The sequence below is a fragment of the Lepidochelys kempii genome, chromosome 1, assembly GCF_965140285.1.
Source record: "Lepidochelys kempii isolate rLepKem1 chromosome 1, rLepKem1.hap1, whole genome shotgun sequence".
Taxonomy (NCBI): domain Eukaryota; kingdom Metazoa; phylum Chordata; order Testudines; family Cheloniidae; genus Lepidochelys; species Lepidochelys kempii.
Genome location: NC_136380.1, coordinates 264,859,112 through 264,878,436, shown reverse-complemented (window position 1 = coordinate 264,878,436; position 19,325 = coordinate 264,859,112). Strand labels below are relative to the sequence as shown.

The 19,325-nt window shown below is 39.7% G+C and overlaps 3 protein-coding genes across 3 annotated transcripts; 1 reads left to right on the top strand and 2 right to left on the bottom strand.

The window, feature by feature from the left end:
* Positions 1-7,560: 7,560 nt before the first annotated feature.
* Positions 7,561-13,995, bottom strand: LOC140904952 (histone H2A.J). Its single transcript, XM_073327340.2, has 2 exons — positions 12,764-13,995; positions 7,561-7,722 (listed from the first exon to the last, which is right to left on the bottom strand). Exon 1 carries the CDS (start codon positions 13,263-13,265, stop codon positions 12,876-12,878), a length of 390 nt encoding a protein of 129 aa, XP_073183441.1. The 5' UTR covers positions 13,266-13,995; the 3' UTR covers positions 7,561-7,722; positions 12,764-12,875.
* On the top strand, positions 13,538-14,853 carry LOC140904953 (histone H2B 8). The gene has a single exon (XM_073327341.2). It carries the CDS (start codon positions 13,612-13,614, stop codon positions 13,990-13,992), a length of 381 nt encoding a protein of 126 aa, XP_073183442.1. The 5' UTR covers positions 13,538-13,611; the 3' UTR covers positions 13,993-14,853.
* Positions 14,077-16,567, bottom strand: LOC140904951 (histone H1-like). The gene has a single exon (XM_073327339.2). The coding sequence runs from the start codon at positions 16,507-16,509 to the stop codon at positions 15,865-15,867; it is 645 nt and encodes a 214-aa protein (XP_073183440.1). The 5' UTR covers positions 16,510-16,567; the 3' UTR covers positions 14,077-15,864.
* Between the last annotated feature and the right edge of the window lie 2,758 nt (positions 16,568-19,325).

Genomic DNA, 19,325 nt, shown 5'->3' with positions numbered 1-19,325 from the left:
GAATACAGACTAACACGGCTGTTACTCTGAAACCTGTCACTATTTTTGATATTCCTTTTTCTGGTAAATCTCTCAAAAAACATTCTCTCCCTCCAGTGTGATTTGCATACAAATTTCCAATGAAAGGATTTACCACTTATACTTAAATGTTAATGCAAGGCCTTATATTGCTTAATTTTAAATAAATGGTATGCCTTCCATTTACTTAAATGGAAGAAGAATTGGTGTCTCTGAATATTGTTCCCCTTTCTTAACTTGTTCTATTATGTAAATTTTCATTTAGGAAATGTATTCATCTCTGATATACCAAAATAAGGAAAAGCATAACAGCTTTCAGTGTAAGGTGGGTACACAACTGGATGAAGACCACATTCAAAGAGTAGTTACCAATAGTTCTCCATCAGTTTGGGAGGATGCACTAGAGAGTTCCCACATGGGTCAGTCCTGCATCTGTTACTATTCAATATTTTCATTAATGACTTGAATAATGGAGTGGAGGGTGTGCTAATAAAATTTGCAGATGACACCAAGCTGAGAGGGGTTGCAAACACTTTAGAGGACAGTATTAAACTTCAAAATGATCTTGACAAAAATAATTGGTCTGAGATGAAATCCAATAAGAAGAAGTGCAAAGTACTTCACTTTCGAAGAGAAAATCTAATTCACAGCTACAAATTGGGGAATACCTGGCTAGGTGTCAAAGTAGCAGCCGTGTTAGTCTGTATTCACAAAAAGAAAAGGAGTACTTGTGGCACCTTAGAGACTAACCAATTTATTTGAGCATAAGCTTTCATGAGCTACAGCTCATTTCATCGGATGCATTCAGTGGAAAATACAGTGATGAGATTTATATACACACAGAACATGAAAAAATGGGTGTTATCATACACACTGTAAGGAGAGTGACTGCTAAAAATGATCTGAGTGTTATAGTGGATCACAAATAGAATGTAAGTCAATTGTGGCTGGTGAGATGAAGGCAGCTGCGAGATTAAGTTGAATTTGCCTGCAGAGGGAGGTAGGGTTGTGTGTTTTTCGTTTTGTTTTGATTTTAGAACCCTCCATGGGAGGAAAACTATATGTCACCAACAGCACTTCTAGCTCTTCCCCTGCCTCCACTTGTGGGGAACTCTGCCAGACAGGTATCCTGATCTTCAAGGCTTCCACCCAGGCCCTGGTGTGTACTTACTGGGAATGCCTCCAGCGTTGCCATGGCAATGAAAGCCAGAGGGAACCACCAAATGTAAGAGGTGTCTGTTGGTGGAGTCCCTCAGGAATAAGGAAAGAGATCTGCGGGAGGAGATGGCTCATTTACATGTCATCCAGGAGCATGAGGACTTCATTGTTAGGATGCACATGGAGACACCTGGGATGGAGGATGCTAGCTGACTGCAGCTAACTGCAGGCTACAGGGCTCTGGGAGCTAAGGTGAAGGAGTCAGGGGTATAGATGGTGTTCTCGTTCATCCTCTCAGTTGTGAATAAGGCTCTAAGCAAGAACACATGCAATCTGGACACAAATACATGGCTGCACAGATGGTGTCAACAGGAGGGTTTTAGCTTCCTCAACCATGTGACGTGGTTCAAAGCAGAAGGTTTGCTGGAAGAGATGGGGTCCATCTGGCCAAGAAGGAGAACAGCATCTTCACACACTGATTTACCAATTTAGTAAGGAGAGGTGAAAACTAAGTTCAAAGAATGTAGGTGACAAAAGCCCACAGGTAGGCAGAAAGAAAAGTTAATATTAGAAGAGGGTTAGATGTTGGTGGGAATATGGAAAATAACAATCTGGTCATAAAAGCAACAAGAGGGAAATCAGTGGGGGAATCTGGTCAACATCTTACATGTCTATACACAAATGCAAGGACCATGGGGGATAAACAGGAAGAACTGGAATTGTTAGTATATGAAGTAAATTATGAGATTATTGGCATCACAGAGACTTGGTGGGATAAGTCAAGATTTGATATTGGTATAGAAGGCTGTAGTTTGTTCAAGAAGGACAGGTAGGGTAAAAGGGAGGAGATGTTGCATTATACATCAAGAATATATACACCTCTTCTGAGGCACAGAAGGAAGTGGGAGGCAGACCAGCTGAAAGTCTCTGGGTAAAGATAAAAGGGGTAAAAAAGGAGTGACATCACAGTAGGGATCTACTATAGACCACTAAATCAGGAACAGGAGGTGAATGAGGCATTTCTAGAACAAATAATAGAAATATCCAAAACACAAGACCTGGGAAATTTAATTACCCAGGCATTTGTTGGGAAAGTAATATGACAAAATAGAAAAATGTCCAACAAGTTCTTGGAAGCATTGGGGTCAACCTTTTCTTTCAGAAAATGGAGGAAGTAACGAGGGGGACTGCCATTTTAGACCTGAGTCTGACAAACAGGATGGAATTGGTAGCAAATCTGAAGGTGGAAGGCAGTTTGGTAGATTTAAGGATTCTAAGGAAAGGAAGGAGTGAGAGCAGCAGAATAAGGCCAATGACATTAAAAAAAAGTAGACTTGAACAAACAGAGAACTGGTAGGCAAGCTACCATGGGAACCAAATCCTAGGGGAAAAGGGAGTTCAGGAGAGCTGGCAGTTTCTCAAGGAGATAATATAAAAAAAGGTACAACTTTAAACTATTTAAATGTGAAGTAAAGATAGACAAATAATAAGGAGCCAATATGGCTCCATCAGGAGCTCTTTAATAACCTGGAAGATCAAAAAGGAATCCTAGCAAAAGTGGACACATGGACAAATTACTCAGGAGGAATACGAAGAATAACACACACAAGTAGGGAAAAAAATCACAACAGCTAAGGCTCAAATTGAATTAGACCTAGTCAGGGACATAAAAGGCAACAAGAAGAGGTTCTTTAAATTCATCAGCAAGAGAAAGATGTAGGGCAGTGTAGTCCTTTACTCAGCAGGACAGGAAAGCTAATAAGTGGTTACACCAAGAAAGCTGAGATGTTTAATGTCCATTTTCCTTCAGTCTTCACTGAAAAAAATAATGCTGACCAGATATTCAACACAATTAATATTAACAACAAGGGGGGAGTAATGTAAGCCAAAATAGGGAAAGAACAGAACAGGAGGTGAATGAGGCATTTCTAGAACAAATAATAGAAATATCCAAAACACAAGACCTGGGAAATTTAATTACCCAGGCATTTGTTGGGAAAGTAATATGACAAAATAGAAAAATGTCCAACAAGTCCCCTCCACACAAACCCACTCTGTATAAAAAGATCTTCTATACTTTCCACAGTATGCAGCCGATGAAGTGATCTGTAGCTCACGAAAGCTTATGCTCAAATAAATTGGTTAGTCTCTAAGGTGCCACAAGTCCTCCTTTTCTTTTTGCAAATACAGACTAACACGGCTATTAATCTGAAACCTGTCTTTAAAAAGTGGAACAGAGTACCCAGGCAATTATAGACGAGTCAGCCTACCTTTGATACCTGGAAAGATAGTGGAACAAATTATTAAACAATCAATTTATAAGTACCTGGAGGAGAATAATCTTAGAAGGAATAGTCAGCATGTATTTGTTAAGAATACATTTAACTACAACAGTGTTCAAAAAAGAACTAGATAAATTCATGGAGGATAGGTCCATCAATTGCTGTTTGCCAGCACGGGCAGGGGTGGCATCCCTACCCTCTGTTTGCCAGAATGTGGGAATGGGTGACAGGACATACATCATTTGATGATTATGTTTTCTGTTCATTCTCTCTGGGGCACCTCGCATTGGCCACTGTCAAAACACAGGATGCTGGGCTAGATGGACCTTTGGTCTGACCCAGTATGGCCCTTCTTATGTTCTAACAAATCATGCCAAACCAACTCAGTTTCCTTGTTTGACAGGAATGATGGCCTAATGGATAGAGGGCAAGTGGTAGATGTGATCTATCTTGATGTTAATAAGGCTTTTGACACAGTTCCACATGACATTCTCATAAGTAAATTAGAGAAATGCAGGCTGGATGAATTTACTATAAGATGAGTATACAACTTGTTGAAAGAACATACTCAAGGAGTAGTTATCAAAGTTTCACTTCTAAACTGTGAGAGTGTATCTAGTGGGGTCCCACATGGGTTAATACTGGGTCTGGTACTTTTCAGTATTTTCATGAATGACATGGATAATAGAGTGGAGAATATGTTTATTCAATTTGCAGATGACACTAAGCTTGAAAGGGTTGCAAGCACTTTGGAGGACGGGATTAGAAAGAATTCAACATGACATTGACAAATTGGAGAATTGGTCTGAAGTCAACAACATGAAATTCAGTAAAGACAATTACAAATACTATATTCAGGAATGAAAAATCAAACACACAAAGATAAATTAGGGAATAATTGACTATGTGGCAGTACTTCTGAAAAGAATTTGGGAGTTATCGTGGATCACAAATTGAATATGAGTCAACAATGTTATGTAGTTTGTACAAAGGTTAATATCCTTGTGGGTTGCTTTAAGAGGAGTGTTTTATGTAAGACCTGGGAGCTAAATGTCCTGTTCCTCTTAGCACTGATAAAGACTCAGCTCAAGTACTGTTTCCAGTTCTGAGCACCACACTTAGGAAATATGCGAACAAATTCGAGAGAGTCCAGAAGAGAGTAACAAACAGATAAAAGTTTAGAAAACCTGACGTATGACTAAAGGTTAAAAAAACCCTGGGAATGGTTTTTTTTTTTTTTCCTTGAGAAAAGAAGACTGAGAGGGGAGCTGATGACTGTTCGAACATGTTACAGGCTGTTAGAAAGAGGATGGTGATCAATTGTTCTCCATGTTCACTGAAGGTGGACAGGAAGCAATGGGCTTAATCTGCAGCAAGGGTGATTTAGGTCAGATATTAAGAAAAAAAATTCTAACTGTAATGATAGTTAAGCTCTGGAACAGGCTTCCAAGGGATGTTGAGGAAACCCCGTCACTGGAACTTTTAAAGAACAGGTTGGACAAAAACCTGTCAGGGATAGTTTAGGTTTATCTGGTCCTGCCTCAAGGAAGGGGGATGGACTTGATGACCTCTCAAAGTCCCTTCCGGCCTTATGTTTCTGTGATTCTATATATTTGTATCTATGTATATTTAATACCAGTTCTTAATTTACAAAGTAGCTTTGGCAAAATAATAAAGTACTTCTTGTCACAACTAATATTCTATATGTATAAAATCTGAGGAAAAATGTATTTATACCTGTATTAATATATTGTATACATCAGATTTCCCAAATAAATAAATTAAATTTGTGCTGTGTTTTGCATCTGGTTCATAGTTCTGTCTACACCCTTTTTTCTTTCTTTCTTTCTAAATCTAGATTGTTATTCAAATACATTAAAATGAAGCAAAAAGTAATTGCCACTGACAATTTACAAATGCATAAACCTTGGGCATTGCAAAATGCTCTGTGTCTTCATTAGAGAATTGAACTGTTGGTAATTGGATAACTTGGACTACATTAGTTTAAGTACCAATAGTGCAGTTTGTCCACAATAGACATGCTCTTTTGGGAGCAGTTTGCCACCTTTAATGCTACTACTATAATGTAATAGCTGCCCTGTACTCTTGGTACCTCTCTGTCCCACAGTTCCTGGAATAGTTTACCAAAGAAGTTGGTTGTAGGAGATTTCAAAAGGCCTTCTGGGAATCTGAGGCCTCCCTGGAGGAGATAACGTCACATGCCTGAAGTCCTTGGGAACCAATGCTATTTCCAGATCACTTTCCCTAAAGATAAGACAGGGTGAATATTTGTGCAGTTTTCTCGTGAGCAAAATTTCTGCTGCAGATTTTGTAAAGCAATAAGAAAAGGAGTACTAGTGGCACCTTAGAGACTAACCAATTTATTTGAGCATGAGCTTTCATGAGCTACAGGATGCATCTGATGAAGTGAGCTGTAGCTCACAAAAGCTTATGCTCAAATAAATTGGTTAGTCTCTAAGGTGCCACAAGTACTCCTTTTCTTTTTGCGAATACAGACTAACACGGCTGCTACTCTGAAACCTGTAAAGCAATAGTGAGGCATCTTCAGACCTCAGGGAGGGTATTCCAGTGGTACTTGTGATGAGTTAGAGATTGAGACTAGCAGTTCACTGATTTATTGTTGCAAACTCCTTACGCCTACTTCTGGAGCAACTGGCTCTGGGCAGTACTTGACCAGTATGTTCACTAGATGGGACACCTGTCTTGTGTTCTGAACACTGCTCTAGGCTGGTGCCACTGAGTTTTTCTCAAAACCGGGAATTAGTAGCTGTGAATGAATAAAGTCAGAATGACACATTAAACATTTTTATATCTCTGTGCTGAGTTACCCTCATATTTTACAGCTTATGTTGATGAGGGCACTGTTCACTCATCCAACTTTCACTGTAATGCAAAACTTTGACAGTGACCTAATATGCTATTGTATCAATTATATTAACACATCTGATTGCCACACAGTGAAAGCATTTTGGAAGTTATTCTGCCTTAACACTGCTGATGTCACTGTTAATATTTTTGTGACAAAGTGGGAATTTTCTGTAATATTTATATGAAGTGTATATGTGCCTCAGTTTACCCTATATGCTGCATTGTTACCTAGTGGGTGGAAAAGGTCTGTTTGCTCTTGGGGCAGACTAAGACACAGTTGTGAATAGCACCTAGCTGTCTGAGTCAAGTGGGCTTCAATCCCCACATCAGTGGAGTGTCTGAGAAGACAATGGCAAATACAGTTGCCAGGACATTGACACTTAGAAATCAATGACTTCTTCACCTCTCCTTAAGGAAGCTGAACAACAATCCACTCCCAGCTTGATATCTAAGGACAGGAGAGATGCGAGATAGGTTAAGTGTGGGCTGCAGGAAGCAGTCAGGACACACAGCTGGGAGTCTGATGAAGGAGGCCAGATGGACAGACAGAGTTTGAACAAAGTTAAACCTTGTCTGATTCATCCTAGGATTGCATTAGCCTTGTTCACGGCCACATCATACTGTTATTTATCAAATTACCATAAAAAATCAAATATCCTCAGTGTTTATAGTCTATGTTTTTATTTTTGCCTTTTCAATGCAATTTTTACAAAGATACTGTTTAAAGCTCTTATTAAACTGAACTTTGTAATGCAACCTTAACTGTGGTACAACTACACCATAACTGAAAAGGCTACCCCTCCAAGGTAATGCAAGTCTTAGTGGGTTACTACCATTTCTTAAAACATACAGAGGGTGGCTTCACACAATTAATGATGACAAACTTTATTTCTATTTAAAAATAGAAAAAATGCCCCCTTTCCCCCTACACAGACACACACACACACTGAGCAGACAGTGAAGGACACTTGTGGCACCTTAGAGACTAACCAATTTATTTGAGCATTAGCTTTCGTGAGCTACAGCTCACTTCATCGGATGCATCTGTAAACTGTAGCTCACGAAAGCTTATGCTCAAGTAAATTGGTTAGTCTCTAAGGTGCCACAAGTCCTCCTTTTCTCTATACCAACAGGTTTCAGAGTAGCAGTCGTGTTAGCCTGTATCCACAAAAAGAACAGGAGTACTTGTGGCACCTCAGAGACTAACAAATTTATTTGAGCTTAAGTTTGCTTTTTGTCTATACCAACAGTGATTCTGGGTGATGTAACATACTTAACTTTGCCAAGGACCATGAAACTATAACCCAGTTTCACAGACTTAGACACTGCTTCAACTACAATCTCCTCGTCAGGGAGTGGAGTGTTTCTTGGGATTCTGTAAACAAGATAGAAAATTCTTTTTTACATGAAACAACAGTATCAATGACATACTAATTACAATGTAATTCCATTGTGTGTAATAGCTATGAAGGCAAGACGAGATCTTCAACATATTAGAATGAAGAGGAAGCTGGACTGGATGAAAAATATGTACAGCCAGATAATAGGTTGGGTCTAAGGATGTGATATATTCATGTAGCCTGCAGTGTGCATGCTGATCAATTTAGAAATACTTTATACACATTATTTCAAAGTGCAGGTGGGGAACTGGAAAAAAAATGATGCAGTTAGCTGTTACAACTGGGAGAAATAAATACAGTAATTGCTGCTATTAGAAATCATTGCTTCCTCTGGTGGTGGTGGGCTTTATCTTTATTTAGTAGGTTTGAGGTACTTTTAATTTGTTGTTTACAAATTGTATATGTTAAGATTTAGGAACATACTGAGGAGTGAATTCAGGGAGGTGGTAAAGCCACATTAAATGTAAATTATTTCCATTAAATAGCATCATTTACTTTATCTTTGGAGGCTTTACTTATTTACCATTATCTCTGTTATTTGTAAGAGCAAAGGCAAGGATATTTATGTAGGAGTAATCTGTGGATTTTTTAAACCTTACATCTTTCCCCTTACTCCAGCAGCACAAACTGGCTTTAAAACCATCATACTTGGACAACTGAGGATTCCTCCAGTGTAATTGATACAGTTTATGTCACCTTCTCTTACAAATTCCAACATGATGGAAGCACACCTGCAGGATGATGGTTTCCAGTGGCTGGAACAGCACTGGGGCCACTACCAGCTAAACTCAAATGTACAAAGCTCTGCGGCTACTCTAATCCATGCCAGGGGTTCCACTGATCCCTGGCATAAAGCCATCATTGTTCCTTCTCCTTTCGCTCCTTCCTTAGGTATAGCTTGGCCAGACCTGAGGATCAGGCCCAAAAATGCTGAAGTACAGTATGCTAGTTAAACAATTCACCACAGCGATAATTTGCTAAAATAAATGTGATTGGACACACAAACACGCAGGCCAACTCTAAAATGTAAATTTGAGGGAATATAGGGATTCACTACTTAAGGAACTTGAAATACGCACCTTGTGTATTTCAGTTTAATTTGTCCTGATTCCATGCAAGAGTATGATACGTGTAAAAGATCTAGGAAGTAGGGATCAGTTAATTATCTGCAGTTGTCTAGTATCATGATTTTATACTGTGAAATGGAAGCATGGACAGATGTCTAAGCCAATGTATTCAGAAATACTTTTGACTTTCCCCCCCTCCTTAAATCTAAACTTCTGAGTGTAATCCCTCACTCTTCCTATCTTCCTTTGAGTCCAAAAATGGATCTTTGGTTTTGCTTTCCCATGCAATCTGATTGACCAAATATTCTACCACTTACACCCTTGAACACCTGTCCCTTTGTGTACTCTGTGAGATCTTTTTTGTATTAATGTTACTGTAATCCATCCATATACATCTTTGCACAGTTGAATGGTTTCCTACCTTCATGATCCTAACAGATGCAAAGGTGTACATGAATGGAAAAGAAATCGATCAGGTAGAAGTGTTTTGCTTCCTGGGGATGTGATATTTTAAAGTGGCTGCCATCCAGATATTCATACAAGATTAGGAAAATCAAACACCACTTTAGAAGGATGAACAACATTTAGTCAAACAGAGGTCTCCATATCAAACTAAAGATCAGACTATACTGCAGTATTGTAAGGAGCAGAGATTTGGAAGATGACAGTGACTAATAAAAAGAGATGAGAAGCTGCCAGTTACAGATGGTTGAAAAACACTACACATTTAATGGAAAAACAAAACAACAAATGAGAGAGTAAGGGCGCTGACAGAGCAGGATGTGTTAGATAATATACACAAAGAAAGAAGGCTCAGGCAGTTGGGAGATGTACACTGTATGGAAGATGGGAGACATGGTAAGCAAGTATGGAACGGAGTACCCAAGGGAGGAAAAAGAAAGTGAGGATGGCCAAGGAAACACTGGCAGAAGACAGTGACAAAGGGTATTCAATATGCTGGAATCATCTGGGAAGAAGTATCACAATTAATGAATGTCCATAATCAGTGGAAGAACTGGACTGCCTGATGTGTCAGTGGCTCAGGAGGAACTAAGGAAAGGTTACTGAAATAGAAAAATAAGAGGTTAATACACATAAGGCCGCTAAAAGCCTTCCTTCCATCTAAACAATGAAGGCGCCTCCCAAAAACACACCACTCAGAAGTCTCCCAAGTTGCTCATGTTAAGATTTCTATTGAGATAAGAGAATTGTTAGCATAACAAACCAAAATGTTCCTATGATGACAATAAATATGCACGTACAGTGGAAAACAGTGACTCTGAAAAAAGTAGGTAGCCAATTAAACAGGAGCTCTGAGTGTAATGCTGTTGCTAAGACTTCTAACACAAACCTTAGATGTATAATTACGATGGTATTACTTCTTTATGTGGCTTTGGTGATACCATTATAGTAATTCTTTGTCTAGTTCTAGTGTCCACGCTCCAAAAAGGATGTTGAAAAATTTGGACAGGGTTCAGAAAACTCCAAGAATGAACTGAGGCCTGGAAAATCTACCTTACAAAGAGACTTAAGAAACTCATTCTGTTTATCTTATCCAAGAGATGAGCAAGGGTGTCTTGTTCTCAATCTCCAAGCACTGACCTGGAGAGTTTTTGTTTGTTTTGTTTTAGTTTAGTTTATAGTAGAGAGCTCTTAAATGTAGCAGGCAAAGGTATAACAAGAGCCAATGACTAGAAACCTATATAAGGGGTCAGCTTGTAACAAACAGGGTAATTGGACCAGTTTAAGAGTTACAGTGAAATCTACCTCTAGTCTCCCTCACCGCTCAATAAGAGTACATTTCAGCAGACCAGAAAAAATGTAGCTCTGCAACACTTCATTGTAGCTAAACTGGAAGCATCAGAGAGAAAAGATGCATTTTTCCTATATTCTGTTCTTCTTTTCTCGGTGTTTGGGATGTTTGCTCTTAAAATAGTCAACCTTCAAAAATAAAGCCAGAATTGTTCCCTTAAAAAAACCCCCCCAAAAAAAACCTATAAATATAAAATTAACACATGTAGTTAAAATATTTTTAAAGCACACAAAAGAAGAAGATAGGCTGCTTACAAAAGTGTGGTGTACATATAAAACTAAGTTCTTGGAAACAAACCCCAAACACAAGTTATTGTTGTGTCAAAACAAGAGAAATAAAGGTTATTTAAATAAAACACAGAAACCCTATCTAATGCACAACACACCTCCCCAACCTATCCCAAAAGGCTCTTTGTGACCATAGAGGTCCAGTAGGTAAACCTGAGTGTAATAAACTGATGGCCTAGCACTGAATAAGGAGCATTCTAATGTTAATGGGACTCAAAGGAAAGATGCTTTACCTAACCTGGAGAGACAGCTATTGCATGGCAGCAGGAAGTTTGTATTTCACATCAGGGCTACATTTTGGGAGGAAGAACACATTTATTTGGAGCTTGACATATAAAGGGGGAGGCTTTGAAATGAGGAGGTAAGAACAGAACCCCACACTCACAGTATCACAGCTACAAGCTACCTGCACAGCATCAGAGTTCCAAGCTCTCTCCCATCAAAGTTGTTTACCTTCCTGGAGCATAGGTACTCTAGTTATCCTTCATTCCTGCTCTGCAGGGAGTCGATGCAGTAAAGTGCATTACACATTATGGAGATAAATTATAAAATGGATTGTGAGGGATAGGGCTGGAGATGGAGTTATAAGCACTTGAGAGGTTCCCCCGTAGCTGGTGCTGTGGCTCGCTTGGGCTGACGGAGGCACTTTGATCCTTCGGGACTACAGCCGTGGTATAGGCGGGGAATCGACGCAGAAAACACCGATGTATTGGCTCATTATGGGACTCTATTATGTGCTCCCCATAAAACTAGGAAACCCTCCGACCCGCCCCCATCGCCCTCTACATAACCAGGGAACCGCATGGCAACCTCGGCACTCTACCGCACCGAAACAGCTGCGCTCTGGACATGTGAGCTGGGAAATCTAAATCTCTGAGAATCTCTTAACTCAGTTCTGCAGGGCGTACTCTTTAGAGCGCCTTGATCTCTTCAGTACAGAAGGTTAAAGGAGAGAATGAGGAAAAAAGGAAAGCGCCGCTGTTGATTGGGAGGAACGGGAGAGAAGGAAGAAATACAAAACGCAGCTGACTGGCAAGGAAATGAAAACGGCTGGCAGGTTTGAAAAGCCCGCCCAGTGCAGCAATTGATAAGCGCGGCCGGTGGCAGCTCATTTTGTCGTGGGGTTTTTTCCTCTACATTCAACGCTTCATCGCCCAGTCTAGGTGATTTGAGGAGCTAGTTTGGTTTAACACACCGCACCTCTGGGTTTCATTTGTTCATTTCCAAATAAATCTAAATTACATCGCAGGAAAGCTTTATCCCCTTAAATCAGAGCACAAACACCACAAAGAGATCTATTAATGGCAGTAATACATGGATTTTGATACTTTTTGTCCTTTTTATTGTATACATCTACCTCTTACTGTGCTAGTGTTTCAGCCGATCCTCTAAATTCATTCACGTCTCTAAGGGACCTTTTTTCGGAATGACCTTGAAGGTGATACATTTGTAAGAGACAGGCAGAACGACACCACAATTAAAATACTGGGGAGATAGGTTAAATACGGAGCATAGCAGAAGTGAGGTTTTACGATTTACTTTTAGTTTCCATATATTTGTTAGTCTCTAAGGGGCCACAAGTACTCTTTTTCTTTTTACGGATACAGATTAACACAGCTGCTACTCTGAAAATTGTCATATACCACTTAACTACCACAATCTTAAATTAAAAATTTGTTTTTCGAAAACGAAGAATAGATATACTAAATTATATCGATAACACCTAGAAATCCATTGCAATACAGCTACTGGTAAATCGAAAGGTTTATTCCTTCATGCAGAAGGTGGGGAACCCTAAGAGGAAAAAGTGCAGCAAAATGATTAAGTTAAAAATACAAAGCGTACTCACTTTATTAAATCCGTAAGACAAAATAATTTAGCTCTTTTCTGATCCTGTGGGTGGCTCTGAAAAGAGCCTTTGGGTTATTTTTAAGAATTATCTCGTTTTCTCTAAGTCACTTTTACTTGCTCTTGGCTTTATGACTTTCGGTTTTTTTAGGCAGCAGCACAGCCTGGATGTTGGGCAGGACACCCCCTTGAGCGATCGTGACTTTCCCCAGTAGCTTGTTGAGCTCCTCGTCGTTACGGATGGCGAGCTGCAGATGGCGGGGGATGATCCTAGTCTTTTTGTTATCCCGAGCAGCATTACCAGCCAACTCGAGAATCTCAGCGGTCAGATATTCTAAGACAGCCGCCATATAGACAGGGGCTCCAGCTCCAACTCGCTCAGCATAATTACCCTTCCGGAGAAGCCGATGAACACGGCCAACCGGAAACTGCAAGCCGGCCCGAGATGAACGAGACTTTGCCTTCGCCCTCACTTTTCCGCCTTGTTTCCCTCGGCCCGACATCGTAACTCTTCTTCACCACAAGAACCGCCGTTCACAAAAACACAAATGGGAAAAGTATAATGACGCAACGATTCTTGCTCTTTTATTCCCTCTCCCGGACGGATTAGTGAATCATGATTGGTTGAAAAATGTCACTCTCTGAGCAACCAATGAAGACGAGGATCTCACATTGACCAATTGCAGCATACAACGCAACACCATATGTTGAATCCAACTGCCAATAGAAAACTAGAATACATAGGCTGCTCATTTGCATAGCAAACCTATAAATACAGGGAGGAACGGCTTTTTTTTTCTGATTTTGTTGTTGTCGTTTTCGAGTTGGAGAGTACACTTAACTGTTAAAATGCCTGAGCCGGCGAAATCTGCTCCTGCTCCCAAGAAGGGTTCTAAGAAGGCCGTGACCAAGACCCAGAAGAAGGGAGATAAAAAACGTAGAAAAACTAGGAAGGAAAGTTACTCAATTTACGTGTACAAAGTGTTGAAGCAAGTTCACCCGGACACCGGCATTTCCTCTAAGGCGATGGGCATTATGAACTCCTTTGTAAACGACATTTTCGAACGTATCGCGGGGGAAGCGTCTCGTCTGGCGCATTACAACAAGCGTTCAACCATCACATCCCGAGAGATCCAGACCGCTGTGCGCCTTCTGTTGCCGGGGGAGTTGGCCAAACACGCTGTGTCTGAGGGTACAAAGGCTGTTACCAAGTACACAAGCTCTAAGTAAAGATATATGAATGCTAACATCTGTAACCCAAAGGCTCTTTTCAGAGCCGCCCACTTACTCTGTAAAAGAGCTTTGGCACTAAACCATGCATTGTGTTGTTTTAACACGTATTTTATTCTGCGTTTTTAGTTTCGGTGTTAGTTATTGATGCTGGAAATACATTAATTGCGATTACTCTAGTTTAAAAATGTATTGCCCTATTGAGGAACCAAAATCCACGTAAATACAAGAAATAAGAATAAAATTTACTGTATACAATACTCAAATGATGAAAGTAAATGTTATAAATATCCTTTGTTACTGCTTTCTTTTACTTATTTTTCTGTTGAAGGGGGGCATTCAGTATCCATATAAATGCTCCTTGCTACTTTTGTCCGTTTTGCGTTGATTAACTGTCAGTTTGCCTGGCAAGACTTCCCGCAGATGAAATAGTCAATGATGTAATAACTCTTGTTTAAATCACACATTCTCAAGTTAACTCAAAACTCTTGATGAACTATTACGTTGCACTTGAAATAGCTGGCATGGTTTGCAGCAGTAACAAACAGGGAAATTGTTTAATCCAATATAGTAAACCTAAGAAGCGTCTTGGTTCTAGGGTACATTTTGTGTTGGGAAGTAAGAAAAATACGAGGAAACAGTTTATGGAAGTATTGTAAATGAATCCAGGTACATTCTCCATCTGTCCTTTATCTACACTTTAAACGTAAAGAGAAGAATTGGTGGGTTCTGGATTGCATACGTAATCAATCTGAGGGGAAAGGAATTTAGCTCGTCCTCACCTTTAAATCATCTCGAATTAATACAAGATTGGAAATATGAATACATTAAAAAAATTAAAAAACAAAACAAAAAAAAAAGCCACCCTGGTCTATCGCCCTGCTTGTTCCCTGGGATTAGTGTTCAGGGGTCATAAATAGGTCAGTCTGAAAAAGAAACAGTGAGGCAAGTACACACACACACACACACGAGAAAACAAAATAGTTTTCAGGAAGTGGGCTCCAGGAACTGTCGGAATTGGGCAATAACAATGCAATTGGGATGGGAAATTCAGTCTTCTTGTAGCCCTGTCGGTCCCAGGATGTAAGGACAACGTGGGTGAGGTAATATCTTATGTTGTACCAAGTTCCATTGGTGGGAGAGACAAGCTTAAAGATATTATCTTACCCACCTTGTCTCTCTAATAGTTGGGGGAAAGTATTTGAAAGACGAGTGCTTTAGGGGAATGGGGCTGGAAATAGGAAAGTCAGGATCCTTCAGGGAGCGAGCGTTTCAAGGATCGGGTCATTGGTGACGACAGTTTTTGTGATCAAACAAATCAGAGACAAGGAAGGGCGCTCTTCTCAGAGCGCGCGGGGTTTTCAAAACTTCGGACATGTCCAATAAGATTTATCCATATCTGCACTATCAGCCAATCAGAGAGGAGATAGCCAAACAGCACGGAGAAAGTGCGTAGTTCTCGGTTTCTTATTTTGTCAGTACTGGTCTAAATGGCTAGAACTAAGCAATATAGTCTAGAATCTACTGAGAGCTAGGCACCCCGCCCCTAACCAGCTGACTCCTAAGCTACCTAGAAGCGTGTCACGGTAAGGGAGTTTTAGCGATAGCTTCCCGGCGCTACAAGCTTCTTCACTCCCTATATTTTTATTTAAAACTGCCCAGGAAATGATCCCAATAGTAAACCGGAACGAACGAGCATTCTTTCTCTTTGTACATACTCACTATACCCGACTTATATAACAAAGCGAGTACTCCGGATACCTTCAAGTCACCCAGTGTTCTCGCGTATAGCAATTTTGCTCTTTTTCTGAAACTTGTGGGTGGCTCTTAAAAGAGCCGTTGGGTCAGAAATTTTCTCTTCAAATTTACACTTTACTTTTTGGGTGCTGCCCTCTTCGCCTTCGCTGTTTTGGCCTTTGTAGGCTTGGGCTTGGCAGCTTTTGGTTTCACCGCCTTAGCCGGGCTTTTAGTTGTCTTCTTGGGCTTGGCGGCTTTCACTTTTTTCGGACTCTTGACTGCTTTCTTCACTGCAGAACCCGCTGGTTTCTTCACTTTTTTCGGGCTCTTTTTCGCCACTGCAGCCTTTTTGGGCTTCTTGGCGGCGCTGGCGGGCTTCTTAGCAGCCGCCTTCTTAGGCTTTGCCGCTGGCTTTTTCTTCGGCGCCTTCTCCTTAATCTCACCAGGCTTCTTGTTGAGTTTAAAAGAACCAGAAGCACCGGTACCTTTTGTCTGCACCAAAACGCCTTTGCTCACCAGGCTCTTTAATCCTACCTTGATGCGGCTGTTGTTCTTCTCCACATCGTACCCTCCGGCGGCCAGAACCTTCTTAAGGGCGGCCAGCGAGAGCCCTTTGCGCTCCTTGGATGCGGACACCGCCTTGGTGATCAGCTCGGTCACGCTGGGACCTGGAGGCTTGCGGGCTTTAGAGCCTCCTGCCGCCTTCTTCGGTTTTTTAGTAGAGGTTTTTGCCCCAGGAGCGGAGACAGTAGGCGCTGCAACAGGCGCAGTTTCCGACATGCTGACAACCGTTTTCAGCAAATCAAAAGTAATTGGGCTGGAGAGACTTGGTCAGATGCCTGAATTTATAGAGAAGAGCTGATCTGTGATTGGTACGTTAAAGAGCCCGCCCAGCTGCAAGCCCAAAAGGGCTCTTTTCTCCTCCTTGTTTGTGTTTCTTCGGAGTTAAAAAAGTGTATTTTTTGCAAAATATATATCACTAAATTACCTCATTTCTTAGCTGCGTGAAGGTGAAAGAGGGTATTTTCATTCAGTAGAGTTTCTTGTAGGAGAGAATAAAGATGAGGTAAAGAAGAGCCAATAAACCCTGATACTTAGAGCTGGAGAGACCTCTGAAGAGGGAAACTTTTGTTTTTCGCTTTAAATTAAAACTTTACCGTTGGCAATAAAACCACAACTACAATGAAATGTTGTTCTTTAGAGGGTTTTCTCCAACTCAGGATATAAAGCCAGTTATTTGAATGTATGTTGTCAATATAAATTGGTTTTGAAAAGAAGGAAGTAACACAATCTCATTCCTGAACTGGGAGTATGGATTAAGAACTGTCTCCCTTATCCAAATCCTTTATCTCCTAAAAATACTAAATTCTGCTGAAATAGTCCCCCATGCAATGCCACAGGGATCTGATTAAAGACTTGTAGAAGGATGTTTATTCTCCAGACATGTATATGGAAGTAATTGTCTCACTGTATGGGTCTAGGTGTTCAAATAGAACAGAAACCTCATCTTGAGCTCTCTGAATTAATTGTTCCTAAAAAAAATACAATTAAAATAAATAACTTCTATTCATTAAATATATTAGCAAAACTGAAAACTAATGAAATTTATGCATTGTTTTAGTCTGAAATAAAAGAAAAATCTGTGCTTTTATATCAGCGTTCATTAAGATTTATAGCAAGCCAGAAACAATTTTATAGCAATAATAATAATAATAAGAAACAAAAGTCCAGTTTTCTGTTTAAATTTACTACTATGCAAAACTAGCTCTTATAAACTGAATAATTAATTTTTCAAGTTATCTACTTTTATCTCTATTGTATCTGTGTTATATTTTGTCTTCATGTTATATATGCCACCCTTTTCAAGAGAAAAAAAATGCTTGAGAGAACTTTAATCTTTTCTGTGGCAGTAATTTCAATGTGATTTAGTTTTGTGTTTGTTTGGTCAGTCATTTTTCTCAAGAAGTAACAGAACCTCTAAATTAATTCAAAGACTCTTGGTAGAGTAAATTAAAAATTCAAAAAACAATGGCTGAATTATCACTATCCTACGATACAGGCACAACCAAATGTGAGAAATTGCAACTTCTCTTTCTGTTTGGTAACAGTAGCCAGAAGTTGCTTTAGATTATCTTGATTTTAATCAGTGAGAACTAGGCCACAAACAGCTCCTGGGCAGAAATCTGAAAATGTGGTAATATGATAAACTTAAAGATCCAGAATAATATTTGACCAGATTGTAACTGGTGACAAGCAAATGTCTACTATGCAGAATCTCCACTGATTGTTTTAGAAAAGTAAGGTTCGCCTCACCACATTCACATTATACTATGGATAGGGCTCTAAAACTATTCTAAAATAATTAGAAATAAAAATGCCAATTTAAAGTGAGAAATGTAATTTATCTGTTTTAGTCACTTCCTAAAACAACACCTTTGTTATTTTTTAAAAAAATGTATAAGCAACAAAATCATTTTACTATAAAGAGAACATTGATAGAAAGAGTAAATGGAAGCTGTAAAGATAAATAGTGAAATCTTCACCTTCTTTGTTTCATATGTAATCCTGATTTTATTCTGCTCTATTTGAATGTAAAAAATTAGGGCTGTCAAGCAATTAAAAAAATTAATGGAGATTAATCGTGCAATTAAAAAATTTAATGGCGATTAATCACGCTGTTAAACAATAATAGAATACCGTTTATTTAAATATTTTTGGATGTTTTCTACATTTTAAAATATAGTGATTTCATTTACAACACAGAATACGAAGTGGTAAGTGCTCACTTTATATTTATTTTTATTACAAATATTTGCACTGTAAAAAAAATATAGTATTTTTCAATTCTCCTAATACAAGTACTGTAGTGCAATCTCTTTATCATGAAAGTTGAACTTACAAATGTAGAATTATGTACAAAAGAAAACTGCACTCAAAAATAAAACAATGTAAAACTGTACAGACTACAAGTCCACTAGTCCTAGTTCAGCCAATCACTCAAACAAGTTTGTTTACATTTGCAGGAGATAATGCTGCCAGCTTCTTGTTTACAAAGTCACCTGAAAGTGAGAACCGGTGTTCTCATGGCACTATTGTAGCCGGCATCACAAGATATTTACATCCTGGATGCGCTAAAGATTCACATGTCCCTTCATGCTTCAACCACTATTCCAGAGAACATGCGTCCATGCTGATGATGGGTTCTGCTCGATAATGATCCAAAGCAGAACGGACAGATGACGCATGTTCATTTTCATCATCTCAGTCAGATGCCACCAGCAGAAGGTTGACTTTTTTTGGTGGTTCGGGTTCTGTAGTTTCCGCATCTGAGTGTTGCTCTTTTAAGTGTAAGGGGACTATTGTCCCCTTACTAACATTCAGTGGGGGTGTTTTGATTGGCTAGCTCAAAGTACCAAAAGGGGAAGGGTCAATGGGAAATCAGGACCCTGAGACTGACAGTCCCCAGGAACAATGGGGAGAGGACAATGCTCCAGGTCAGCCTGATTGACAGGGCGGGTAGGCTAATCAGGGAGTCAGGAGGCCAGGATGAGTCCCCTCTTCCCTGTGAGCTGGAATTATCTGGGTCAGGCTACGTC